This window comes from Centruroides vittatus, unplaced genomic scaffold, assembly GCF_030686945.1.
Source record: "Centruroides vittatus isolate TY-2023 unplaced genomic scaffold, ASM3068694v2 contig_544, whole genome shotgun sequence".
NCBI classification, from domain to species: Eukaryota; Metazoa; Arthropoda; class Arachnida; order Scorpiones; family Buthidae; genus Centruroides; species Centruroides vittatus.
Genome location: NW_027122320.1, coordinates 288936 through 315683, shown reverse-complemented (window position 1 = coordinate 315683; position 26748 = coordinate 288936). Strand labels below are relative to the sequence as shown.

The window sequence follows — 26748 nt, the reverse complement described above, 5'->3', positions numbered from 1 at the left end:
TATCTGCTTCTATATTTACATTATGTAGAGAATGTTTGTGTTGTGTGGGAGAGTACAAGCCAGGAACTGTCCCATTTTATACATCTATTTGCCATGTACTCCTCCATAGAAGAAGAGATGGATGAGAAGATAGAATTCTTGGATCTCCACATACATAGATCCTCTGGGGATTTCCTTACTTAGTGTACCACTATTTCCTATATTGTCTTAGCAGCATCTTTTCAATCTTCTCTCACTACATCAACTCAACCATTTTTGCTCTTGTTAGAAGATCCTTTTTGTTTTCATCAACACATGAGCTTGTCAAACTAGAGTTATGTGATGATGATTCACACTCTTTAACGATGTATGTTGTATAATTTTCTTTGAATAAATGTTATACATAAAATATTTTAGTATTTTTCACTTAACCAGTGTCTCGCATTACGAGTGAGATTCTGGAACGAATTATGCTCGTTAAGCACAGTTCCACTGTATTTGTGTATGGATTTAGGAAAAAAGTTATAGTGCTATGAAAATAAAGCAATTTATATAGGGTACAGTATGTTGTAAAAGTCAAGACAAGCAATTAAACAAAATCAACCGTTATGAAATTTGGTATATGTAAATTGTATAGCAATGAAAATCTACAAATCTAATTTCACACTAATAATTATGCAGTTATGAAAATTCTAAATAAAAACTGACTGTTTATTATTTCTAATTATGTATGTCTGGATGTTTCCTTCTCTTTCTCTGTTGACCAGACTCAGGTGATAATACTTGTAACGTTCTTTCTAGCATAAATTAATTTGAATACAATACTAAACTTTGCTAAGAATATCTTTTAATTGTGTCTGTATCCCAAATTTCAGCCAGATTGGTTAACTTGTCCTGACTTTGTTACTGTACACGTAGCAATCGTAAAGTTTTACAGCGCTCAACATCTTTCCCGTTCAACAACAAAATGACAAATCTGTAAAGATTTATTTGTAAGTAACTTATAATTTTTATTATTTAATCAGATTAAATGATAAAAATTAATACATAAAGTGGATTGTTCTGATCCCAATTTCTTTCTCATGTACAAAAAGGAAGGAGAAATGGAAGTAATTATGTATGACTTTCTATTCAGAATTTTACTCTTACCATTTAGCATTCTTTCTTCAGCTTTAGATAGTGAAGTCTTAGTTCTTAATGAAAATACAGGTATTCTTCGTATGACACGGCACTTCTACAACGTGGTTTCACTGTAACGTAGTTTGAAAATTGGGGATATCCCCTGTACAACACTGTTTTTGGTTTTGCTCTAACACAGTTTTAGAAATTGGGAAATTCTCCGTACAAAATTTCACAACTTTTAAGTTGAAACTCCTTTATTTTATATTTTTTTTTATTCAAGTAAGCATGTTCGTTATCTCAAATTTGCCCATGGATTTTAGAATATTGAAATTTTCAATTGTTTTGTCAGGTTTAATGAAAACTGATAGTGCAACTTTTTTCTTCCATCTCTTAGCTTTCTTATCAACTAGGTGTTGTTGTTGTTGCTTTTAGACTTTAGCCTTTAAAACTGTCACTGTGTTTTGTTTTTATAGATTAATCTTTGTATTTAGTAAAATTGATTTAAACATTTTTAGGTAAGTGTTATTGAACTTTTTTAAATCATAAGTAAGTAAGTAATCATTCATAAAAATGAAACAAAATATGGCAATATCTTTGTACTCGAACTCTTCTCAACTCAAACAATTCAGTACTCAAATAAAAATTCTGGAAAAAAAATCATTTGGTCCTGAATTGAACAATCAAAACCCACTAGAACAAATTTGTGATTAATAGCATATTTTTACTTTTTGTTTTGTCATATATTAAAATTTTTATGATCAAAACAAAAAAAATGAAGATATTGCTGCTATTTCTGATCGTGATCGGCAAAAATGCCGAGGTGGTGATGACGCTTTGTGAAAGGAAAATGCCCTTGTTTAACTAAAATTAACATTAACGTGTAATATAGTACTTTTAATTGTGATTGTTAGTTAATTATTGATTGCTTTAATAAACTTATTTCACTCTTATTAATTAAAAAGAACAGTATACTTTTTTTAGCTTTGGAACCTAATACCATGTTTTGCATTAGTCCTTTATTTCGTATAGCACGGATTTGCATAACATGGCACTTTTTTGAAATGTAAATACCACATTATACGAAGGATATCTGTGTAAAAAGAAAACACGTACACGTGATAACCAATTAAAACAAGTTGTTTAATTTTGCAATAGAAATAGATATTTACAAGTTCTTTGAGGATTCTCGCTCTTTTTACAATTCCAATTAATTTCTGTGTTCACAACAGTAGTTGGATCCCATCACAACTATTAACCTGACAATAGTACTTATGTAACAGTTGCGCACAATCCTTGATCTAACTTAAATCTAAATAGAAGGTGGATAGATCAAAAGGGGAAGTAAGAAGAGTTATAGGACAGTGGGGTACCCAATTTTTTGGCAAATAATTCTCTGTAGTTACTTCCAAGCCTTGTAGGTTCTCTTTTCTCACAAATTACCCTTTTCTGAGGGTTCGCCTCCAGGTCTATCTCTCAGATTCTGTTCTCGATCCGTTCTCTCGGACACTCTTCCACAGCACTCGACGATTTTCACTCGCAAGCCTTGCTGTTATACATCCATCTCCTCTTGTGTCCAGCCGAAAAATGTCCACCCAAATTCAGATTTTTCCCTCCAGCCTTATCGTAGCCTATTGTTTTACACCCTACCTCCTGGTGGGGGAAGGGACGAGTCGGAAGTTTGAAAACAATGGAACAAAGGAGATTGGAAGGAAAGGTTCAAAGAAGTAGAATATAACTAAAATTAAAATTATACAAAAATAAGATGGCATACAGTCACATCTGTATAAGAATTTCAGATTATAGAATATATATATTTTTTTGAAGAATTTACATTTCCAAATTTCATAACACTTTTTAATTTCTTGTTTAAACATTTCAAATTTAAAAAGTATACATTTAACTTTGCCCTCTTTCATATATTAAATTGACTTTTTTTTAAATATTTAAAATAAATAAAATGTTGATTGGTGATTGGCCTTTTGTCTTTAAGTTTCAATATGAATCTAGAGCCAAAAACTTAGGTTTGTACATTCATAAATAAAACCATTTGCAATAAGCAACACAGGACTGATGCATGTGGATAGCTTAATTGGATGACAGTTATCATAAGTTACTAGTTTTACCAGTTTGTTTCAACCTTAATCAATCAGTGGGGATAATTGGTCATGTCTGCCTTTGACACTAATTGTCGTCATAAATTTGCTGTTTATGTTCATCATCCTTTGTGTTCTGTAAAGAGTTTATTGTAACTAGGCTACATTAGTTTACACTTTATTCCATTCAAGTGAAGCAGATCAGGTACTTTGAATTTATCACCAAGCTTCATATTTAAATAAAAATGAGCTATAGAGGAAGGACTGTTATTACATTTTAGTAAATTTTTATTTTAATGACTAAATGTGGATACTTTGAGATTTATCCAAAAACCTAGAAGTGTGGCAAGTTCAAAAGAAACAAGTGCATATGTTTGACTCAGAGATCAAAAATGTTCAATGAATAGAAAAAAGTGACCAGAATGCATTGTTACTTCATAGAAACAGCCACAAGAAATTTTTCAGCTGAGATACTTACAAAGAGCCACAATGTGTTCTGGCAATTTTTTTAAATGCTGTAATGTGAAATGTCTCTTGTTGTTTATGCACCAGTGGATTGTGGTACATGGATTATATTCTACTTGGGACATTTTTGCCAGATGTCCTGTCTAGATATTTCTGGTCACCCAGCTGAGTAACTTTGAGAAGTATTCATATATATATACACATAAAAGTTGTGACTTACTTCTCATGTGTAGTTCCATTCCAATTTTTAACACATGTATCAGATACATTCAAAATTTAAACAAATAGGTGTTCATTCCAACAGATCAATTAATACCTCTACACAAATACAGGTGTATCTGAAAGTATTTCCATGCATCTACAGTAGGTACATTTAAAAAAATGTATTCACATTACTTGTGTGAAAGTTATTTGTTTTATCAAAAAGTAATAAAAATCCCTACAAATGTGACAAAGAAGATGTCAAATTAAGACTAGTGGTCAAATGTAAATGGATATTGTGTTTAGGCTTAGAACCCATTCAAAAGCTGTTCCATTTTGTATATACAAATATTGAAATATTCCAAAATTGAAACAATTCCACAAAGCATGTTGAATAAAGAATTCTCAACCTGTAATTCTCTTTTAACACGGCAGATATATTCTTTTAATGTAATCTTTCTATACAATGCAATTGACCTTAAGAATTATGTTATACTGAATGTATTTTGTGCTATGAAAATTTCCCATAATTAATGTGCCAAATTAGAACTGGTACAAGCATACTAAGCATTTTACATTATTCTAATTATTATTTTCACTGCTGTAAGTTTCTCAGTTGTCAATAATTTAATTCTGAATAGAGTATGCTAATTAAATACTGTTATATTTAGCATATTTCTGACTCTGCACACATTTAATTACAAATTGAGGTTGATGCATACATAAAACATGTGTTCATCTCCTTAGTTACACTTTGATAGCTGCTGTTATATTTTTATAAATATATTATTGTATGAATTCTTAAACTTTACCACACAATAAAATGTCTAATTTCTTTCTGTCTAATGTCTAATGTCTAATGTCTAATCTAATGTCTTTCTGTTTCTTAAGAACTAAGATTAAGCATTTATTGTTTAAAAAGCTGGAGAAAAAAAATTGGAAAATGTATAGAATTTGAGTAGATTGATTAGGGATATGAATGTAAATAAATTATCATTGTCATATGACATTTATTAAAATAATACCAGTATTTTTTTTAAATCTAGTTTCTTAAACCTGCATAGTAGTCCTGCGGATTATGCATGGGGCACAGGAGGATTAGACGCAATTATTACACAGGTAAGATATACAAGATGTTCTAATATATTTTTGCAATTTGTATGTAAAATTATTTCCAAATTCTAATAAAAAGTATTTTAATTTTATATTTATTCACAACTTGAAATGTATCTGCTAGTAATGCCATTTATCATTTTTCTATAAATATGTAGTTTTCATGAATTTTAGTACAGTTAATAAAACATTGCACTACCATTTACTCTCTCATTAAGAAAATATAAATTTCTAACTTCATTGTAGACAACTGAACCTCACTCCATAACTTCAGCATCAATCCGGATTATTGGTTTCACATTTCAAGCACCAGACATTTCCTCCGTTATTTATATTAACACAAATGTACTTTAGTCACTAAAAATAACTTTTTGCCATTGTTTGGATGTAAAACCAGTAGTGAAGTAGATAAACAAATAGGCCAACTCTGGCAAATTTGAAATGTGTGACTCTGACTTTTCTTCTTTTTAAAATATCAGACTATGATTCCTTTTATAGGAAAGACACTACTGGGTATCCAAATATTTTTATTTAAACTTTCTTTATAAAAAGTTGTACTAAAATTTTTGACGAGAATAAAAAATGGATAACTAATCAGGTCATGTTGCATAGCACCAAAATTACCACTTGGCGATATTTTTATTAAAGTGGTGATACAAATATATTACTGGCAATAGCAAGTGGTGATGAAACAAACAGACCAGAATTTTTAACATTCAGCATGAAATTGAGTCACAAATCATACTTCAGGAAAACCAGCAAAATGTTGAGCATCCATACAGTATGAGTCCCATGCACCGCATACCTAGGAATTTCAAGATGTCACATGGAAAGGAAAGGGCAGAAAAGTAAGAAGTGATGTTGAGAACTGAAGGCAGTTTTGTGCAATGCTGCCCCACAGGCTGTGAGTACAGTGTTTTAATCAACTGACAGAAATCTTGGGAAATTTTTCCACTTTGATCTTTTTTCAGTAGACTAAAATAAAATTTTTGACATGGCAGAACCTGTGAAATACTGTTTAAACATTGTGATTAGATGTCATATTTGGAAATATTCATTAAATAAATTAGCTGGTTGCTGGTTTATTTAATGAATAATTCCAAATAACACATTCAATCACATGTTCAACTTTTCCAGCAACATTTAAAACTGCTTGTGTGGTGCTAACTGTTATGATATTTTATTTTATAAACTTCTTATATTTTCAACTATTATAAAATGGCAAAAAATTTAGTTTTGAAGGTAGAGACGAGTTTCGTAAAAAATCGTAAATGCTAATAACGAGTAAAATCGTCATTAAGTCCGACCCTACGGTAGATACACGCGATCCCCGTAATCTCCGACCACCTCGACCTTTAATCGCCAAAATTTAATAGCATCAATCCTCCTAATAAACAAACCTCCCTGCAAAATTTCAGAAACTTTTGATAAAACGTATGGATGTTATTAAGCTTCAAACAGGGTGAACAAAATCATGCCCCACACACTAACTCATTAAACACCCATACATACAAAAATTAACACTGAGATTTTTCACATTTCTTGATGTTTCAAGGTGTCCTAAGTACTAAAATGTAAAAATCTGGGGGATTGTTTTTTGACCAATTGTCATAGTTTCCCTCTTTTATATATGTGCCACTCACTTGCCAAATCAATTAACTCCATAAAACAAAAAGTAGATAAAAGTGACAAAGTAATATACATTCTTTTTTAAAATTCCTTTTATAATATAAATTCAAATAAACATTGTAGAACATATTATTGTAGATGTAGCTTTTATTTAACAACATATAAAATGTATAAGATAGTGTAGATATGCTATAATCATTGTTATTATTATTATGATTTTGATATGATTGAAGGAGTTAATTGATATGGCAAGTGAGAAACGTAGTAACATCAAATTCAGTTTTCACATAATTTTTTTCATTATAGAGAAACTTCATTATCGTACAGTTTTTATTAAAGATTATTCGCAAAAATGAATAATAAGTGTTCTCTTACTGTTACAATGATTGCTATTATTACTTTGCTTAAATTGATTATTTAGCAACATAAATTATGTCTTCTTCTTCATTTATATTTGAGGTCCCAACATGTCGATTTGTTCTTAAATTTTTATAAGAATTGTGTTTAGTAGGTGGAATGAAAAAAAATATTTTTAGTTTCATCCATCTTGATATAACAGCATAACTTTTTTCTAAAAACAATTTCCACCAAAATTAAAACAATCGTTCAATATTCCACAAGTATACTTCTGTATCAGTTGAACTGTAACTAACGAATTTCTTTTACTTACTTTTTGTGATGAGATAATATTAAATAATTTACCATTATCTACAAGGCATTGGTCAGCGCACACTGTGATTGCAATCCAGCAGTGTTTTCAATCCAGCTGGATTTCTGCTGGACCAAATCATTCCGGCTGGATCCAGCATGAATGTATTTTTTGATGCAATAAAGCATTATCTGTCTGTCTATCTATCCAGCAATTTATGGGTTTTTTTAAAGAAATAAAACATTTTTTTAAAGTACTTAAGAAGCTTTTATTATTTAGACTGGTCACTATAAATCAATAAAACTTCTTACGCGTTTAGGTAGTAAACTTAACTTTGGTTCAGTTTAACATTTGACATAGAGATAATTAACTTTAAATGTTTAGTTAGGTTATAATTATAATGTAATCTTTAAGTTAAATAATAGCAAAGGTAATTCTACTAATTAATTTATATTAGTATATTATATTATAATAACGTAAAGATGGATAATCAATGGCTAACTGGCTATCGGTCTTACCAGTTTTCTTATATAGGCTCTACATATTAGTCTGTAGTTATTTATCTATATATATATATATAAACGAATGTATGTCTGTGTGTGTCTGTCTGTGTGTCTGTGTGTTTGTCCTTCATGCATTACCACACCATTTGTCCGATTGCCATGAAACTTCGGGAAGTTGTTTAATACACTGCTGCGAAGGTTTGTGGCATATGTGAAGACCACCATTTCCCCTCTTTCAAAAATATATTTATATATGGATTAAGGCTTTCGTGTCCAACAGATGGCGCTAACTTCTGACGACTTAAGTTTGCTTTTCTGTGAGAATGGACTAAAGCAGATCATTTTCTGTCTATCTATATAAATAAAATATAACGTTCATTTGTTCCTACCGATTCCTTTGAAATTTTGACACAACGTTGCATTCGAATACGCACGTGTTTTTATATAATATACATGTCGAAATTCCCCCTACTGGGGGGAGATGGACGGGATTAAGGCTTACCGTGAAGAACTCGGCTTCTATTTATACTATTTTACATGCGTTTTTAATTGCGTTTTATTAGGGTACGTCAACAGAATATACACTAAAAAGGGATTTTTCAATATTCTCCAGCGGGGAGAGGGACAGGATTAAGGCTCACTGTGAAGAACTCGGCTTCTATTTATACTATTTTAAATGTGTTTTTGATTGTGTTTTAATAGGGTACATCAAGAGAATGTACTGTACACTAAGAAGGGATTTTTTGAAATTTTCCCCACGGGGGAAGTGTTACACATTTATAATAGATACATTTTGAGCCACAACAACGCGTGGCCAGGTCAGCTAGTAAGTATATAAAAACTATGTACTGGAAGTAGAATAAGATAAACTACACCGTTATCAATCCAGCAAAATTCAATAAAATAATAATGTTTTCAATCATTTTTAACAATCTTCCTCAGTTACAAAAAAAATAGAACATTAAATATAGAACATAAAATATGTTCAGAATAAATATAAAAATTAACGGAAAATGCCCAAGCGGACAAAATATACATAAATAAACAAAATAAATAGCAAAAAGAAAAAAATATAAGATATAACAACAAAACCAGCATTGTCTGTTAATAACATTAATTAATGTAAAAGGATCTCCATGCGGTAGACAATGAGACCGCATCTCTATGGTTTATACGACCGGTTGCCATTTGTGCCTTGCACATTTCCAATCTCTCAAGATGTTTGACCGTTTGCCTATTCGTCGTCGTTTTTATAATTGCCGCTCGATCCCATTGGACGTTAACATCCTTCTGTCTTGCGTATGATGCCAGCGCAATGTTGTCAAGGTTCTTACTGACAGGGCCAGATTTTAGGCGATTGGAGCGATTGGTGCCAATCGGGCCCCGCGCTTGAAGGGATCCCGCATCACGTCAAAATTTATATATTTAAAAATGGTACATGTTACAAAAATAAATATCTAGGTATATTATTATTAAAAATAAAACAACATATTTCAATGTGTAAATTAACAGTTAATTAATTTTGTTATTTAAAGTTTGAGGGGCCCCGCAAAAAAAAAATTCAATCGGGCCTCGCACCTATTGGATGCGGCGCTGCTTACTGATTGTATATTTGTGCTCCTTGAACCTTTGTTTTAAACTGTGCATCGTTGCACCCACATAAACAAACTTAGAATTGAAACATTGGTCGTGTAAAGGCCGAATATATACCCGTTGTTGAATTTCGATCCTCTTTCTTTTTATCGTTTCTTAAAAGTTTGAAAACAGTGGGATTATGTCGGTATATAATGCGAAAATTATTAGACCTGGCGGTATTTTTAACAAGATACCAAGATATCTTGTTAAAAATAGGATGTAATTAAGCACTATTCTTTTTATATTTATTCCGAACACATTTTATGTTATACAGTTAATGTTTCCTTTTTTTTGTAACTGAGGAAGATAGTTAAAAGCAATTGAATGCATTATTATTTTATTAAATTTTGCTGGATAGATAAAAATATAGTTTATTTATAAGTAATTTAATTATCAGTGTTAGTAAAGTAGTGAGTAAGTAATTAGTAACAGTCAATCATTAAAGAAACAATTTAATGATTGATGTAACAAATTGGTCTGTAAAATAGTTTCTCCCACTCCGGCTGCTTATGAGAATATTTAATTTTTTAGTGACGGTTGACTAAACTCAAGTATGCAGTAGAATTTTAAAATATGACATTTGGAAAAAATCAGTTATCTTGAACTGATGTGTACAATTGCATCCAGGAACTTAAACCAATGAATAATAGTACAATTCTATTAATTACATTTTGCAGTTTTAGTTTTCTCTTAGTCTGTTAGTTCATTGTAGTTTGCTTCTGATCTCAGTTTTATTTTTTCATTGTTTTTGTATTGACCAGTTTAAGAGCAAATTGTTATAAAAGCAATAATAGTTAAACACATGAAGATCTTGCGACCAATAGAAAGGCAGTGTTAGTCAAATTAGTCAAAAAACAATTGATATCCAAAGAACAACATTTGAGATGTAAAAAACATTGCACCAAGTAAAAATTATAGCACCCAAAATGAAAGTCAACTTTTTTCTTGCGAATTTCTCTTTGGCAAAGATAAGGTTGGTGCTTCAAAGCTATACCATAAGGTATTTTATTATCACCATGTTACTGGTATTGGCTTGGGTTCATGCTTGGGCCTATGGGCTAGCTCATAAAATTTTTTGGATTTTCTTCATTTCATTAACTTGCAAATAAAGGCCAGTTTCCTTTAAAAGACTTCTCAGAAGGTACATTTGTCAATTGGTAGATTGCCTTCATGTTGCATTCGAGTATCTAAACCAATCATTCTCATCAAAAGAAATTTTTTTGAGTGGCTCATACATTACTTACAAGGGAACTGTCGGAGCGTCTTCTAATAAATTTTAATAAAATTTAGGTAATAATTACGTTAAAACTATACAAACTTAATGGCAAATATGTAGTATTCACTAAAAGTGTTAATCAGAGTTATTAGCAATCAAATGTCGAACTATTTTATAATAGTTTAACACAAATATGCAAATTTTCAGAAGTGAAGGGGTCGCGGAGGAAGACGGCGATATTACATTTAAAATAAATTCTGGAATTTTCTAAAATGTGAGAAGAATTAATACAATTTAGTTTAATTACGTTAAAAGTATACAAACTCTATATTAAATTCGTACTGTTAACACAAATATGCAAAGTTTTAGTAGTGAAACGGTCTCGGATATTCATCGAAGAATCATTACAGGATATTTGTATAGCATTTAAAATTTCTTTAGCTAAAAGTTTTAATTGTATATGAAATCCAACATCTAAAGGTTGGCATATAGACGTACACTTTGGTGGAATAATTAATATTTCGCATAAATTTTGATTTGTAGATGTTTGAAATACTGTATTATAAATATTAATATTTGTTTGTCCACTCCACGAGTCAATTATTAATAAAGAGTTTTCTGTTATATTTGGAGATAATACGTCTTGTACATAGTTTGTAATAATTGCTGTAGATAATTTGCCAGATGAGCTAGCTGTAACACTTACGTTTGGGGCATTAAACGGCGATGTTTGAACTCTACGTCCAAAGGTTCCACGAGCCTCCTGTAAGCAAATAAATACATTACCTACAACTCGTCCGTTAGTATTAATTAAATATTGAATAGTGTAGGAATGCGTAACTTTATTACTAGGAGAATGTGCGAATCCAATAGTATTTTTTCTCCTTTAAATGAAAGTGTTCTTGGTGAAATCATTTCGCATGAAAAACCACACTGATCCGTATTGAATATGAAGTTACGCGAATAAGATGGCAATAAATTTTTTACTGTTGTTTGAAATTGCGCAGCTTTTACTAAAATATCCTTTTCATTCACTATTTGTTTTATTTACAAGTTTTGTAATCTTTCGAGATACTATTCTATATTCTGTTTTAAATTTTGCAACCCAAGAATCACTAGCTGTAAACTTAATTGAACTATTCAGTTGAAGAAATTTCTGTAATGCCCATATTTTTCATTGATTTCTTTTAACAATTTTATAGCTGCCTCGAGCTTCGTCAAACATTTGTTAGAATGTTCTTTAATGATTTTTAACATTTCAATTCTATGCTTTCGAGATTTAAATTGTTTTTCCCATTTATATAAATCACTAAAACGTTTTAATTCTTTAGCTCTTTTCCACTGTAATGCGTGTAATTTCCATTTTGGGTGTTTCTTATGCAAGTTAAGAATTTCTTCTTTTTGTTATGTTGAGATTATATTCTTATCGGATTTTTCATCATCTGAATATCTTGATTCACAGTCAGTGTCTGCGTTATCAATTTTTTTCTCTTGAAGCAGACGTATTATTTTATTATCTGAAATAGGCCCATCTATAATCAAATTATTATTTTCCATCTGACAAAACTCTTCGTCATCTCTACTTACATTACTACTTAAAATATCGCTAAATGCATTAAAAAGCAGTTTGGCTACCTGTTTATCAACGTTTGAAATATTAGGCCTACAAATCTTTTCTGTAGGCCAAACATTATCACATAAACGTTTAAATTCTGCTATAATGTTTTGAAATGTTTGCATTTAATTCTCCCATTTTCGAAAATTCTAGAATTTATTCTTAAATGTAATAGCATCATCTTCCTCCGCGACCCTTTCACTACTAAAACTTTGCATATTTGTGTTAATAGTACGAAGTTAATATAGAGTTTGTATACTTTTAATGTAATTAAACTAAATTTTATTAATTCTTCTCCCATTTTCGAAAATTCCAGAATTTATTCTAAATGTAACATCGCCGTCTTCCTCCGCGACCCTTTCACTTCTAAAAATTTACATATTTGTGTTAAACTATTATAAAATAGTACGACATTTGATTGCTAACAACTCTGATTAACACTTTTAGTGAATACTATAAATTTGCCATAGAGTTTGTACAGTTTTAATGTAATTATTAACTAAATTTTATTAAAATTTATTAGAAGACACTCCGACAGTTCCCTTGATAGTTTCAATTTTTTAGTGTAGCATACAAACTACTTAAAAAATAATAATAAAATATAAAGGTTAAGATATTTTTTTACAAAGTCAATGTTTCATAATTTCTGGATTGTGAATAGCAAAAGCATATCGAGCCAAGCATATGTTATTTAGAGGGTACGGCTCCTAGATGATGTGAATATATTTGTTTAAGTTATAAAAGTTATTTTCTGAAAGTATAGAGTGTTTTACATGTGATATGCATAAAACTTTAGCTGAAATAGCCTATATAGATCAATAGTTTTTTGATATCTAAATTTATCAAAGTGTTTGTTGTTTAAGAAATTTCTTTAGAAAGTAATTAAAACCTATTTTTCATACTTTATATTATACCCGAGATTCAAAGTCAAAGTCACCAGAATGGAAAGAATTTTACTGACTTTAACTGCACAGCATTATAATACACAGTTTTCAGCCAGGTTAATAGTTTTTTTTTTTTTTTTTTTTTATAGAACTTTTGTCAGATGATATATCTTGTTTGGTTTGGCTGCTTTATAACTAACCCATCTTCAAATAATTGTAAACCTTTGTTTTTGAAACTATTTTTCTTTTCTTTGTCTGAGAGGCTTTCATATCCTTTGTCAATTTTACTTTGTATGGCATACTTTTTATTATTGCTGCAGAGATTCTAGTCGTTCTCTAAGCCTATCTTCAGCATTCTGTTTTAGCTTTATTGACACAATACAGCTAATGTCACTAGGCATAATTGCAGAAAGGAAGGATGTGCTTGACTCAATGGGCTGGTTGAATAAAAAATAGTAAATACTTTTCCAGCATTTACTAGAAGTTTGATGAATAAAAATTAATAAATGCTTTTACAAAGAGTAAAAGGAAGTAACAGCAAATAGTAAAAGCTTGGTTTTATTCATACCAACTATAAAGACTAGTAAATGCTTATAAATTTGTGAATAAAAAAGTAAAAGCTTCCGTTTTTAAGTAAATACTTCAAAACATTGAAGTTAGCTGTACGGATACTATTAAACACAAGTAAAAGGTTTCATATTCATATATTTTTGATTTTCAATATAGATAAAATGGCTTTGCTGTACACAAAATATTGTTAAGAAAAACTAAGCAGTATAGATCCAGAAACAATACGGTAACTGCCGATTTCGGAAAACTATATTGATTTGATGAAGAGAACATGGAGTAAATTGCCAACCGATTTCTTGAATGTAAACGTTAGACAAGGAGAGGTGCCTTTTCCTCCAAAACTAAAATAATGATATTTCTAAGATACATTTCTGATCACGAACAACATTGGCAGTGCTTGGGTGAACACCCAAGCACTGTCAGCAAGACTATTTTGTTTAATAGTCTTGCTGACAGTAAATTTGAAAGTTTTGCAGTATTATTTACAGAAAACTGATGTTTATTGCTATATAGGTAATTGACTGCATTATTGCATAGGCAGGGCACTGGATAAGGTTTTGAAAACATTTAGTGAAAATGAGACTGCGAAACAGAATTGGTGAAAACGATTCTAGATTCCAAAGTGTATTGGAGCACTTGACTATACACATGTGTGAATCTTGAAACCTTGTCTTCGTGGGGATGAATTTGTCCACAGAAAAGGAGTTTGGACGATAAATGTTCGGGTCGCACGCAATGCCAAAAAGTTGTTTACTAGTGTCGATGTTCATTGGCCTGGATGTGTTCACGAATTTAGAAATGTAAATTGAAAATGTAAAGTTACGACGAAGTACAAAGATGTACTTCTATTCACAGATGCTGGCTACGGTATTACACGTTGGTTGTTGACTCCCTACCACCCTAAGACTATCGAAGAAGAACACTTTAACAAAGTGCTTATGAAGGAGCATATTATTATTGATGCTGTTTAGGGCAGGTGAAACACAGGTTTCTTATTTTGGCCTGCATAATGAGAGTTGCACTGGATCATGTATCTTCTTTAATCATTTGTTGTTTTGTTCTCCACAACGTATCGAAATACCTAAATGATGACTGCTTGGATTTCCCTGAAATATTGCAGGATTGTGATGATTGAAACGATGATCCATGTGATGAAAGTGAGGCAGAAATTCTAAAACAAGGAAAAGACGTGAGGAAAAACCATCACTGACATTTTGTACGCTAATCAATAAACTCTCTAATTTTCTTTTTTGTCTTTTATAGCAAGATAAAAAGACAAAAACATAAATGGATTAAACTAAATAAATTTTGTAAGATAATCATTTTGAAAATAAAATAATTATATATAATCTTTAAAAAAGTCCACCATTGGATGAGTTTATAAAATCACTGAATATTGGTAGTTGGTGATACGTTTGTCCCTGGCCAACGGGCCAACCATGTGGAGTTTTATTGATTTTTGTTACGTTAGTAGCATCTTAATAAGAGGCAGTTTCCCATGAAAGACTGCCCGTGATATAATTTCTCAGAAGAGTGTCCATATGTTGTGCTACCATAAATGAGTACAACCAAATCAAATTATAAACTCAAGAAAATGTAATTGAAAAACTCAAACTTTATTATTTTTTCAGGGAGAATCATTTTATTTTTCATACAAATGTTTTTAACCGCTTTTCAAAGTTTCTGAATGTTCTGATGATTTGGAACTCGACGACAGTAAAAATATGGTCGGTGACAGCGATTTGTTGAGTTTCCCTTTCTTCATCCGTATGAATTCTAGTTGCTCAAGCAGCAACAATCTTTATAACTTGCTGTTTGATAAGAATTTGGTTTCTTCTGTTTTCAGAAGAATACATTTTCTTTTCTTTTTATTTCTAGAGAGTGGTGGAGGTATGGAAGGTATAAAAGACTGTTCTTCAGCCCTTTCATCCTTCTCATTGTCAAATTGCTTTGGTTTTGTCTGCTGGGGCCTGGCAATATGCCTACAGACTGTGCATCTATAATTAACAAAAACTAATTATTTGCTAAAACTAGTTACAGCCAAAACACTTTCATTGACTGATGACCTATCCTGCTAAATCAGGATAAATTTGTAACTTTGTTATTTACTTACCTTAATACAATTTACAGTCGGATTCATCTCTCCAATCCAGCAAATCAAAAATCACATTTTCCCATTCTTTTAGCAAAATCAGGTTATTCCTGGTCTGTTTCAGATCCATCTTCTTTCTAAGTTGGTTTTCGTGATGTTCAGCTTCTTCATGAGTTATTTCTTATTCATCTCAATTGCATGATTTATCTTCAGTTCTTCAGTCATTTGTTACAAGGCCATTTCTTTTCTTTTTTTAATAGCAGAAACCCTTGACATGTTTAATAATAATCTATTTTTTTTTTAAAACATCAGCAAAAATGAGTTGGCTTCCTTCTTCACATGGTGATGCCATTTTGATAGTTTTGCTAGTGTCTACTTAAAAGTGTAAGCATTTACTAATAAATAAAAGTAAACAGCAATATTGTGTACAAAAGAGCTCCCTCGATATATAAATTACTAAGAAACGACAAGGAAGGAATTAAACGGAGTGAGCAGCCAGGGGTGTACTCGATACCGTACAGCAACGACCAACTAGGGATAGAGAAAGAATACATCGGGGTTACGACGAGAAGCCTAACTAAAAGACTTAAAGAACACAGATATGATGTGACGAAAAGTAAATGCACAACAACGTTAGCAAAAATGGCGCAGACGGAGGGATCCGTTGTTAAATGGGAAGAAGCCAAAATCATAACACCGGTCCATTCGCCGACACTTGCAGCGACAACTGAAAAATGTGAAATTTATAAGTCCAGCTTAACCAAAAAATGCTTAAATTACAAAGATGCGACCATTTTACCATCAGCTTGGAAGTTTCTAATTAAAAAAGTCACAAGAACACATTAACTAGGCGCAAATGATTGCCTATAGATATATAGATATTGCTATGTTTACATGTACCATTGGCATGTTTTATTTTATTTATTTTGTTTTATTTATTTTTCTAAGTTATTTATATTACATTTGGTTTACGTAGTTGAGCGCGTGAGTTCTATTGTAATCTATTTCAATTTTGAACGGGTTGTTCGAAATAGTATTCGAATATAGTTAACCTGATGATGGCCAGTGGAGTGGCCGAAAACGTTTGTTTTTTATGATTAAATTTAAATTTATAGTTCTCAGCATAAAGGTGTGTGTGTCTTACAATAAAAGTAAACTTTTATTCACATACAAAAAAAATAAGTACTTTTACTTTTACTAATAACTTTTAAGCATTTACTACTTTTTATTCAACTTGCCCCATGTTATCAGCAATAGCTTCTTCATTTTCAGTGGCTGACTTACCAGATATCAGCAGAAAAATCTGCATTTCAAATTGTACTGTCTTAGTGATTCCTCTTCAGTATTATATCTAAAAATAATACAATACTTTTAAAAAATAAAGATAAATACAATTCAGGTTATTACAAAGTAAACACATGATTAAATACAAATACATCGCACTAACCTTGTATAACTTTGCAGATAATATTTAGAACGTAACACTAACATCTTCGACCCATTTCTAGTGTCTTCTTCAGGTGTTCCATAAATTTTTCTGGTGCGATGTGAGTTCGATTTCGATTTTTAACCGTTCCAGCCTCCAGTGCTTCTATCTTCAAAACTTATTATGGAACACCTGAAATAAATTTCGTTTGTTTGATGGATTTGATTAAACACATGATTGTTCACCATGTCACATTCTTGAGTGATATTCAAATGAGTTCATATTCACGTATTAGGCTAATGTCAGACGAACGTAATTTCACATTCATCAAAAACGACAGACCACGCTGGATTGCATAAAACATACGGGAGCAGTCAGACGGTTGCAGACGCGAAAAATCACATTGCGTGGCACGGACAAGTTGCCGTATCGTTTGCGACGATCTCGCGATGTCGTGCGACCGTTGCCTGCCGAGAATACATCCGAAGCATACGGTCACCAGACGAGCGTGAAAAACGACAGACTCGGTAATATTGTTTCGAGGAAATACCGGGTCTGGGTCGTTCCTGCTAAAGGGTGTACTTTACTTACATATTTTTAAAAAATAAACATTGACGAAAGAAAAACAATCATACAAATTAGCGAGGGGTCAGAATTGGGAGAAACTTCACTTGAACTTTATAAAAACAGAAATAAGAAAAAGGAAAGCTGGTTACAATCAAAAGGGCATACTCAATATTGCTTGCTTTTCTTCTTGCTTTTAAACACTTCCATGTGTAATAAAAATCAGAGCATCACAGTCGGAGATCCTTGTCAACATATGCATGTCCAAAATAAAGTTGAAGTTGACTACTAATGTACACTGTGAAAAACAGTGCTTGTCTGACATTAGCCTTAGTGGGTTACATCTGATGACTATAGTATATTTTAATTATTGATTGATGATTTAATTATGATACTTCTGATGTTTACAGTATTTTTATGTAAATCACAATACTTTCTAAGTTAAATTTTTGACATAATAAATTATTTAGTTACTTACAGTCATAGATATAACTGACACAACTATGAAGTGAAATACAAACACTGACAATTAACCACTGGTGAAGAACTTCTGATGAGTCTACTGCTTATCTAAAATGTCTATGATAAATCCTAAGAACACTTTTACTTGCAGTGATAAAAATTAAAATCCAACTAAATAAATTACTGTATTTACTTGCATATAAGACAACCTAGCATATAGGACCAGGTGTGACTTTCAAGATCAAAATAAAGAAAATTAGATTTATTAATACAATTATAATTTTATTTCGTTTAATCACAAATAAAATATCAAATGAACGTAAATGTACACATTGGCCCGAAAAAATTACTGGCATTTTAAACTTTAAGGAAAATCTTGTAAAATCGACAACATAATTTTTTGATGTAAAGCAGGACAATCGGGAAGCTTTTATCGCCAGTTTTTAACAGTCGAATTCACTCTCCGTCAATTACACTTATGAGTTTCTCCGATTTCTGAGTAATCATCCGTTTTCACATGGGAATGGATTAAAACTTACATCGAGCTCCCATGTGATTTTGGAACTTCAATCTGGAATTTAATTCAAAAGCTTTGCTTTTCCAACTACTATTCATCTTTACTCCTGACAATATACAAGAACGATTCAAACGACCTAGATAAAATACTTAAGTTTTTAAATACAAGAAGGTAAACATCTGGTAAAGAATGCGAATACACTATTCACAAAAATTATTTGCAAAACGCAAAGGACCTTTCCCTCGCGCATATAGGATGACCTAGTAATTTGAAGCTATGATAAATGAATAAAAATCTCGTCTTATATGCGAGTAAATACGGTGTATGGCTACTCACAATCAGAGATATGTCTAACACATCCGCAAGAACTTTTAACGATATTAACATATAACTGCTGTTATTGTATATCTAAAAAGTGTGATGGAAACATTTAAAAACCACTTTTACATGCAGGAATAACTAACTATAAAATACTTGTTATTATATGTCCTATTGTTGTTATAAAATAAACTTATGGTATGAAGAACTTTCTCCTATCAAGACAAATTACAAACTATCACTGGTTCATTGATCAACTTTGCAATGTACTGTGTATGACGTCATACCATATAACTCTGTTCCTTTATTTAATTTATATTATTATTAAATTGATATATAATAATTAATATAGTTTAAACTATGTATATGTTATGGACAAAGTGATTAATCGGGCATTATGAATAATGACCAAAAAGGGCGCGCAATGTGATAAATATTGATTAATTTATCAAATTGACCGGTCATTGTGAATACTGCTATCACCTAGTCGGGCAAAGTGATGATAATACGTTGAGGCGTGATCATCCAACATGCGCTAGCCAATTAGCGCACTGAGTTGCGTATCGCGTTTAGTACCAGATTTTAAATTCTGCGACATTTTAATTTGATTAAAAATCTCCACTTATTTCATTTAGAAATATTTATTATTTGTGAATTATTTCAAAGTATTTTTAAAAGAAACGTAATGTTTTAAAACTAAATACTACGAGGGCTATTTTTTAAATAAGGTCCGTTTGTGAATAAAAGTGAGAATAATGCGCAATCACGGCAGTATGCATGCGCTTCTGCTCCGAGCAAGCTTGGCGCGCGTTTTGATGCCATTTGCAGCCATATCGTCTGTCTGTATGCCGAGCTGTAGAAGTTTAAAATGTTTAAGAAAATTGAGTCTCCCGCCGACTGTGAGATACGATCTGTTATTCGATTCTTGAATGCAAGAAACTTGGCAGCAGCGGAAATTCACCGTCAGATTTGTGAAGTTTACGGTGATAATGCTACGAGTGACAGTAAAGTTCGAAAATGGGTAAGAATTTTCAAGGATGGGCGAGTTAATGTGCACGATGAGCCACGCCCCGGCCGACCTTCTCTGATTTCTGAAGATTTGGTTCGTGATGTGGATAACAAAATTCGAGAGGACCGACGATTCACGATTTCAACGTTATCAATTGAATTTCCACAGATTTCAAGATCAGTTTTGTATACCATTGTTTCGGAGAAACTGAATTATCGAAAATTGTTTTCTCGGTGGGTTCCAAGACTGCTTTCTTACGATCACAAAACAAAAAGATTAAACAGTGCTTTATCGTTTTGACTCGAGACGATCATCCACGCAGTCCAGACCTTGCACCCAGTGATTTTCACTCGTTTCGGTACTTAAAGGAGTTCCTTGGTGGTCAACATTTCAACGACGAAGGAGAAGTGAAAACTACAGTCGTGGATTGGGCTTCTTGACAGGTGGCAGATTTCTTTGAAGTCGGAATTCAAAAAATTGTTGAGCGGTATGACAAATGTTTAAACAAAATGGAAATTATGTAGAAAAGTAGATAAAAGTATGTAGAATATAGAAAAAAATATATTTTAACGATATTTACAGTATTTTTCTTATTAAAAAACGGACCTTATTTAAAAAATAGCCCTCGTATTAACCATATTAATTAAAGGGTAAAATTTTACCTATGTGCACCATCGCAAGTGGTCGCAACTGTTTGTGCTCCTGACGGATTCCTCCAGGGGGGAGCCGCCGGCCGGACGCCGATTGTTTAACGTCACTAGATATTAGCGAGGTTGAGGCCGAAATTTTAAACGCGAAAATGTGTACGACGGACGTTTAGCGCCGCTTTCCTGTAAGCCTAGAAGTTTGACAATTGCGTTTGGAACGTCGAGCACGATTCCACTGACTTTCCAAACACCATTGTTAAACTTTTAGGCTTACAGGAAAGCGGCGCCGAACGTCCGACGTACACGTTTTCGCGTTTAAAACTTCGGCCTCAACCTCGCTATTGATACATACTAGATATTGATACGTGTGTTCGAGAACTACCGTGAATAAGTAACTAGTGACGTTAATCAATCAACGGCCGGCGGCTGTCAAATTCGGTACTAAACGCGATACACACGCGCTACTCGGATGCGAGTGCTGATTGGCTAGCGTGTGTCGGATGATCACTCCTCGACGTATCATCATCACTTTGCCCGACTAGATGATAGCATATTCATAATAGACCGGTCAATTTGATAAATTACTGCCCGAAAGTGATTAATACGGGCATTATGAATAATGCCCGTATTAATCACTTTGTCCATAACATATATAAAACTATTGCTCACTGAGTCAAGAACATCCTCCCTTTCTACAGTACCCATGCAAACTTTGGTCCAATCTGTTTAAGAATAACAATTGATATAAAGGACAGAGTAACACGATTTTTTTTATATGTATAGATTATTTTATCATTACCTTAAATTGGAATAAATTATTCTAAACCAAACCTCTTTTATACAGTTATTAAATCAGTTTGATGGAATGGGTGCACCTCCGTTAGCGAGAGAGAAAATCGACGAAATACCAATTATGTACATTAGAAAAGAGGACGTCGGTAAGTGTAAAAATACTTTTTAAAACGCATTTTCACTTAATACCACCCACTGTGTTAAAGGGTTTACTGGTGTCGATCGCACACCAGGGCAGTGTCTCTAGCCTCACTCCCGAACTCTGTCGATTGGGTCGGGTTTTGTTTGCGAGAAGTCATTGGCCAGTTGTTAGCTGCTGACGAATTATTCTTTTATTTGCGTATCATTTGTATATTTTATTGGCGAATTACATTAATAACTTTGCCAGTTCTCTTTGTCTCTTTTGCCGTTCCATTATATTAAGTAACAGTCTTGGTTTTTAGTTTATTTTAAGCTACTGCTGTAACGAAAATTAACCGAAATAATCACCAATTGCTTTATAATTTTACGTAAAGTATCTTATGAAATCCCACGCTCTTACTGTGTCAGTTAAGGCTACGTACAGTACGTTCTATCTGGCAGCGTCCGGCGACTTCGAGCGGAAAGAATCTTTGTACGCGAGCGACTTTCGTCCAGAGTGGACGCGTGTTGTTTACAAGATGGCGGCGAGAAGACTGGTCGAATGCTACTATAGAAAATACGACAAGCATTAAAACGGTAAATTTGAAAGATAAATGTTATCATTATCTAGATACACTATAAATATAAAGAATCTTCATAGAATATTAAGTTAAAAAAAGTTTTATTTTTAAAACGGTACATTTACAAAACCAGAAATTATTAAATTGCGATTATTAATTAAAGTACATACAACATATATACACAATTTATTTGTCATTCTGTTTTCATCCATTTACAAAATCAGCCATTTTCTTCTTTGGAAGCGCGAGCACAGAAGCGGCGATCAAACTCGCTCGGTAGCTGCTTCCCGCACGCCCGTGTAGAAGCGTCAGCTGGTGGTCGCTGCATGCTAAACGCGGTTTCTCCGGAAGCGCACATTTGCTCGAAGCAGCTTGTTCTCTCTGCTCGGAAGCGCGTTCACGCTCGCAGTCGCTGGACGTGCCACATAGTGGCCTTAGACGAGCGGTACGGCTCGTCCGTCGTACGATCGTACCGCTCGTCGTTATGGGAAAAAGTATGACGTATGGGGGAAGACACTACTAAAATCGAGAGCGTGTATTTTAAATTCAATAAATTTAAAAAAAAATGGAACTGGCAATTTGCATCGTGGCCACATTGCGGTAATCTCTTCTAATTTAATATATCGTAGATCTGTCGTATTTGGAAAACGCGAGTAATGGTGATGTCAAAAATTCCTGTAATTCTCTAACACGACTAGCGTTAGAAAATTAAAGGACCTTTCGAATGAAATACATTTTTTGCCGTTTGATGGTAGACGCCATTAGTTCTCGATATCAAAACTTAAATGTTAATTAATTAATTTTATAAAAAAGATGGTGTCGGCGAGGGCAGAAACCCGTTGGAGAAATAAATAGGGTTTGTACAATTAAACATTTTCGTCTCCTAAGGTTGCATTCACACTACCGACGACGACCACCGCAGATACTCGACGATAACGACGGCGTGTCTCGTCGTCAAAGCGTTTGCATTGTTCGTTCGTTTTTGTCTTACGCCGGCTGTCCACTCGGCGCGATTTTGACGCGCTTCGATCGACTTTCGGTTAGAATTTCTTTCGAGTAGTTTGGCGACAGAGTACTACTGGCACAACGTATCTTTTCACCCGGTGATTTTGTCGCAGCCAATTGGCGACGTCGTATCGTCCTTAGCAGTATGTGCAGCGTAGTGAAAAGGGACAAATATTAGATTTAAAAAAATTAAATTGAAAAATATAAAACTTTATTTTAGGTCGAAAATTTTGCCGCTATTTTAAACACTTGCCACAATTCGTTGGAAATCGCCATCCATTTTGCATAAAGTGTGCGGGCAGGTAGGGCAGCGATTTCGTCGCTGTACGAATCGGCGGAGAGCCAGCATTAAGGAAAATGTCGACGGTGGATGGGAGCCATTTGTATCTAGAGAGAACCGCCAGGCAATTTTCGTGCTTCGGTTCGGGAATTACGTTTAAAACACAAAAGGATTTTGAAATTATTTTTTAATGTCTGCAAATACTTTAGACCGTCTATTAATAATTTAAGTTTCTCGGAAGCGAGATTCTCATTCAAACGACCGTCGGAAGTTTGCGTCGATCGGCCAATGCCGTCACGGCAATGACAAATGTCGAATTTTGGCTAATTTTCCAACGACCGGCGCCGACGTTTTAAGGAAACGGGATTTTGTCGTCGTCGGCAATGCGAACGCAGCCCGAGATTCGCTTTTTCTAGTGGTCGTTTCTCGACCGGACGACACCGACCGAGGTTTTGTCACCGGGGAGAACGAGAGTGAAATGTAATACTTACGTAAATCGGAAATGGGGAAGAGCACGCCGGGCGACGCGGATATATATTTATTGGACGACAGATTCAGAAAGGAATAGTTTAGTAATTTATCGGTCGTAACGTATTAAATTCTAAAGTAATAATTGGGGACGATAGTTATTTTTGGCCAAATGCGGATAGAAAGCGGCGGTTCGTATGCGGGAGTGGTCAAAACTGCACGGTTACTGAAGCGGATTGTTTTTTGCAGATAAAACCCTTCAGTGTACGGTGTGTATGGAAGACTATAAACTAGGAGAGCCGGTTAAGCAATTGTCCTGCGAACACGTCTTTCATAACGAATGTATAGTGCCCTGGTTAGAACTGGTAAGTTTCACTCTTTCGTACTCGATCGAACTGGGTCTGGGGACGGGTCTTAATCCGCATCCGGTCTTTCAGCACGGAACCTGTCCTATATGTCGCAAGTCTCTAAACGACGAAAGTCAGAATTGCAGCAATAGGAGTAACGTGGACAACCTGACGCAGGGAAACGCCAGCAATAGAAACAACTCATCCAACGCCGATTCCACTTCCACGCACCAAACGACACTGTGTGACTTTATCGACGAAGATTTCGATTGACTCTATTATTAAAACTAAGTCATAGTACGGAAAAAGCTCGTTCGCTATTTCTTTTGCCGGTGCGGTCTTCGTCCGACGCCCGTCAGATAAAATTTAACACACTACGTATAAATATAAATATATAAATATGTATTAATTGCCAGCCAGGAAAAACAACCGTATGAACTCGACACCTTTTTTCTCTTTTTTTAAAACGTCGTGTCCTTTTTTCGCAGTAGCAATTTGCCGGCGGTGGCCCGGCAGGGCGCACTTTTTTCCATTCGGGTCGGTCGGACCGTTTGCCTCTTACCGACGTAAAAACAGATTTGGAAACGCTCCATCCCTTAAATATATATATATAAGCTACACTGGTTAATCTGTTCCTTACTAAGATTTTCCCCTATTCACCTTTCGAATAGTCCGTAAAGGAAATTTAGATTAAGATAAGTCTTTTGCACTAGCGAAAGTTTCTAAATTAATCGGCAGTTTTTTAAAAAGTAATAAGAACTTTTTTCCTGGGTAAATTTGGCCCGGCGACCACTTTTTTGTTGTATCTGTACTAAAATAGAAACTGGCCAGATCCGGGTGGTACTCTTCCGCTCCGGCCGTCTCTTCGGCCCGGTTAGGTACCGCCCGGCTCTTTGTAGCTCTTAAAATGCCTAATTTTGGACGCCACCCGCCGGATTTTTCCCGAATCCTTTTTTCCGCCGATCGATACGAGAGGTCGCACCGCCATCGGGGCTTAGATCTAAAAATTCGGCAGGCGCTAACGGGAAATCGCGGTTAGAAACGTTCCTGGTTTCGGATGCGCTTAACTTTGCCCGGGCGGATTTTACCTGCGGCCGAAGCCGTCGGAGGCGGTGGAATTCGGGAAGTAAAACCCGGCATTTAAGTACGGAAGAATCTCTTCGGCTCGGACGATTTTCCACCCGGGTGCGGATTTCCTACCCTTTGCCCGACGGCACCCCAATTACTTCGTACTGCGCTCTTATTTTCTGCTGGGGGTGGCCCGTGCTATTTTCCCCCTCGATATCGGGGGCTGCCCGGTTCTGGGCCCGCTCGTCATTTGGCATTTTCTTTCTCCGGCTACTGCCGGGCCGACTCTGTACATAAAATAGTGGATTTGTACAGAACTTTTCCAGATACAATTTACGGTTTTCTTGTGTTTTGCGGAATCTGCCGTCCTTCGGCCTCCTTACTTTCTCCTTTGGAAACGTCCGGGCACCGAAGCGGGCCAACCGATTTACCCGCCCGGGAACAATTTAAAGTCCGGCCGGCGTGTCACCCGGCGGACAACGGTTCCCGCCCCGTAATAATCAAAATGCACTTTACGTGGCGGAGAAACTTTTGTCTGGGGTCCGGGACCGGTGGAAAGCGCGCGCCACCGGACGGGAAGAAAAAATATTTATTTTGCGGGAAGTGGAGTTTAACCTACCGACGGACCCGACCCGTTGCGATTTCTCCTGCGATTGTCCGTGTGACGATTCCGTGAAGAAATGTAAATAAATTTGATAAAGTTGTTTATAATTTTAAGAATCGGATACGACGTTTGCTGTATAAAAGACCGAAAAAATCAAATGTAATTTTTATCCGACTTCGAAAATATGTTTTTTTTTTTTTTTTTTTTTTTTTTTTTTTTACCTTCTGTTCCACTCGGCACGCTTAGACCTATAATTCTGAGATAGAAGAAAGATTCCGTTTATTTTGGATTTTTGATATAATTTAATAAAGAAATTAGACCAGTTCTCCATCTCCTTCACTTCTACCTTACCTTGGCAAATGGCACGGCTCGTATTTACCCGTCACCTCGGTCCGTTATCGGCACCGGGGGTCGAAATGGAGACGGCGCAGTCGAAAGAAAGGCCGGGGAAGCGGGCCCGACTCTACCCCTCTTTTAAGATGCAAAACGGGAGAAACGTCGACCGGCTCCGAAAAGACCGTACCCGAAAGTGGGCGACCGACGAAAGGATTTGGCATCAACCGGGACGCGAAGGGACTTTCGGCTAAGCCCGTCGAAAGTGTAAAAGGTGGCGGGGACGTCCGATTTAAGTTGTGCTCGGTTAGTGTGTCTTTCGTCTCTGGGAATTTTGTGATGGCGGCATTAAAAGATGCCGCTGTGGCTCTCGTTTAGAAAATGGGAAAGAACGGACTCTCGTCGTTCGCCGTACCTGCTAATTTCGGCCGCCGTCGAATA

The 26748-nt window shown here is 34.4% G+C and overlaps 1 protein-coding gene across 1 annotated transcript in view; it reads left to right on the top strand.

Moving 5' to 3' along the window:
* The window catches only part of LOC136978500 (E3 ubiquitin-protein ligase RNF126-like), a 65495-nt gene extending 39196 nt beyond the window's left edge, over window positions 1-26299 (top strand). The window contains exons 7-10 of the mRNA XM_067274217.1: window positions 4907-4979; window positions 21554-21647; window positions 24205-24320; window positions 24393-26299. Coding sequence (XP_067130318.1) covers window positions 4907-4979; window positions 21554-21647; window positions 24205-24320; window positions 24393-24575 — 466 coding nt within the window. The 3' untranslated portion in view covers window positions 24576-26299. The remainder of the gene's footprint in view (window positions 1-4906; window positions 4980-21553; window positions 21648-24204; window positions 24321-24392) is intronic.
* Window positions 26300-26748: the final 449 nt, after the last annotated feature.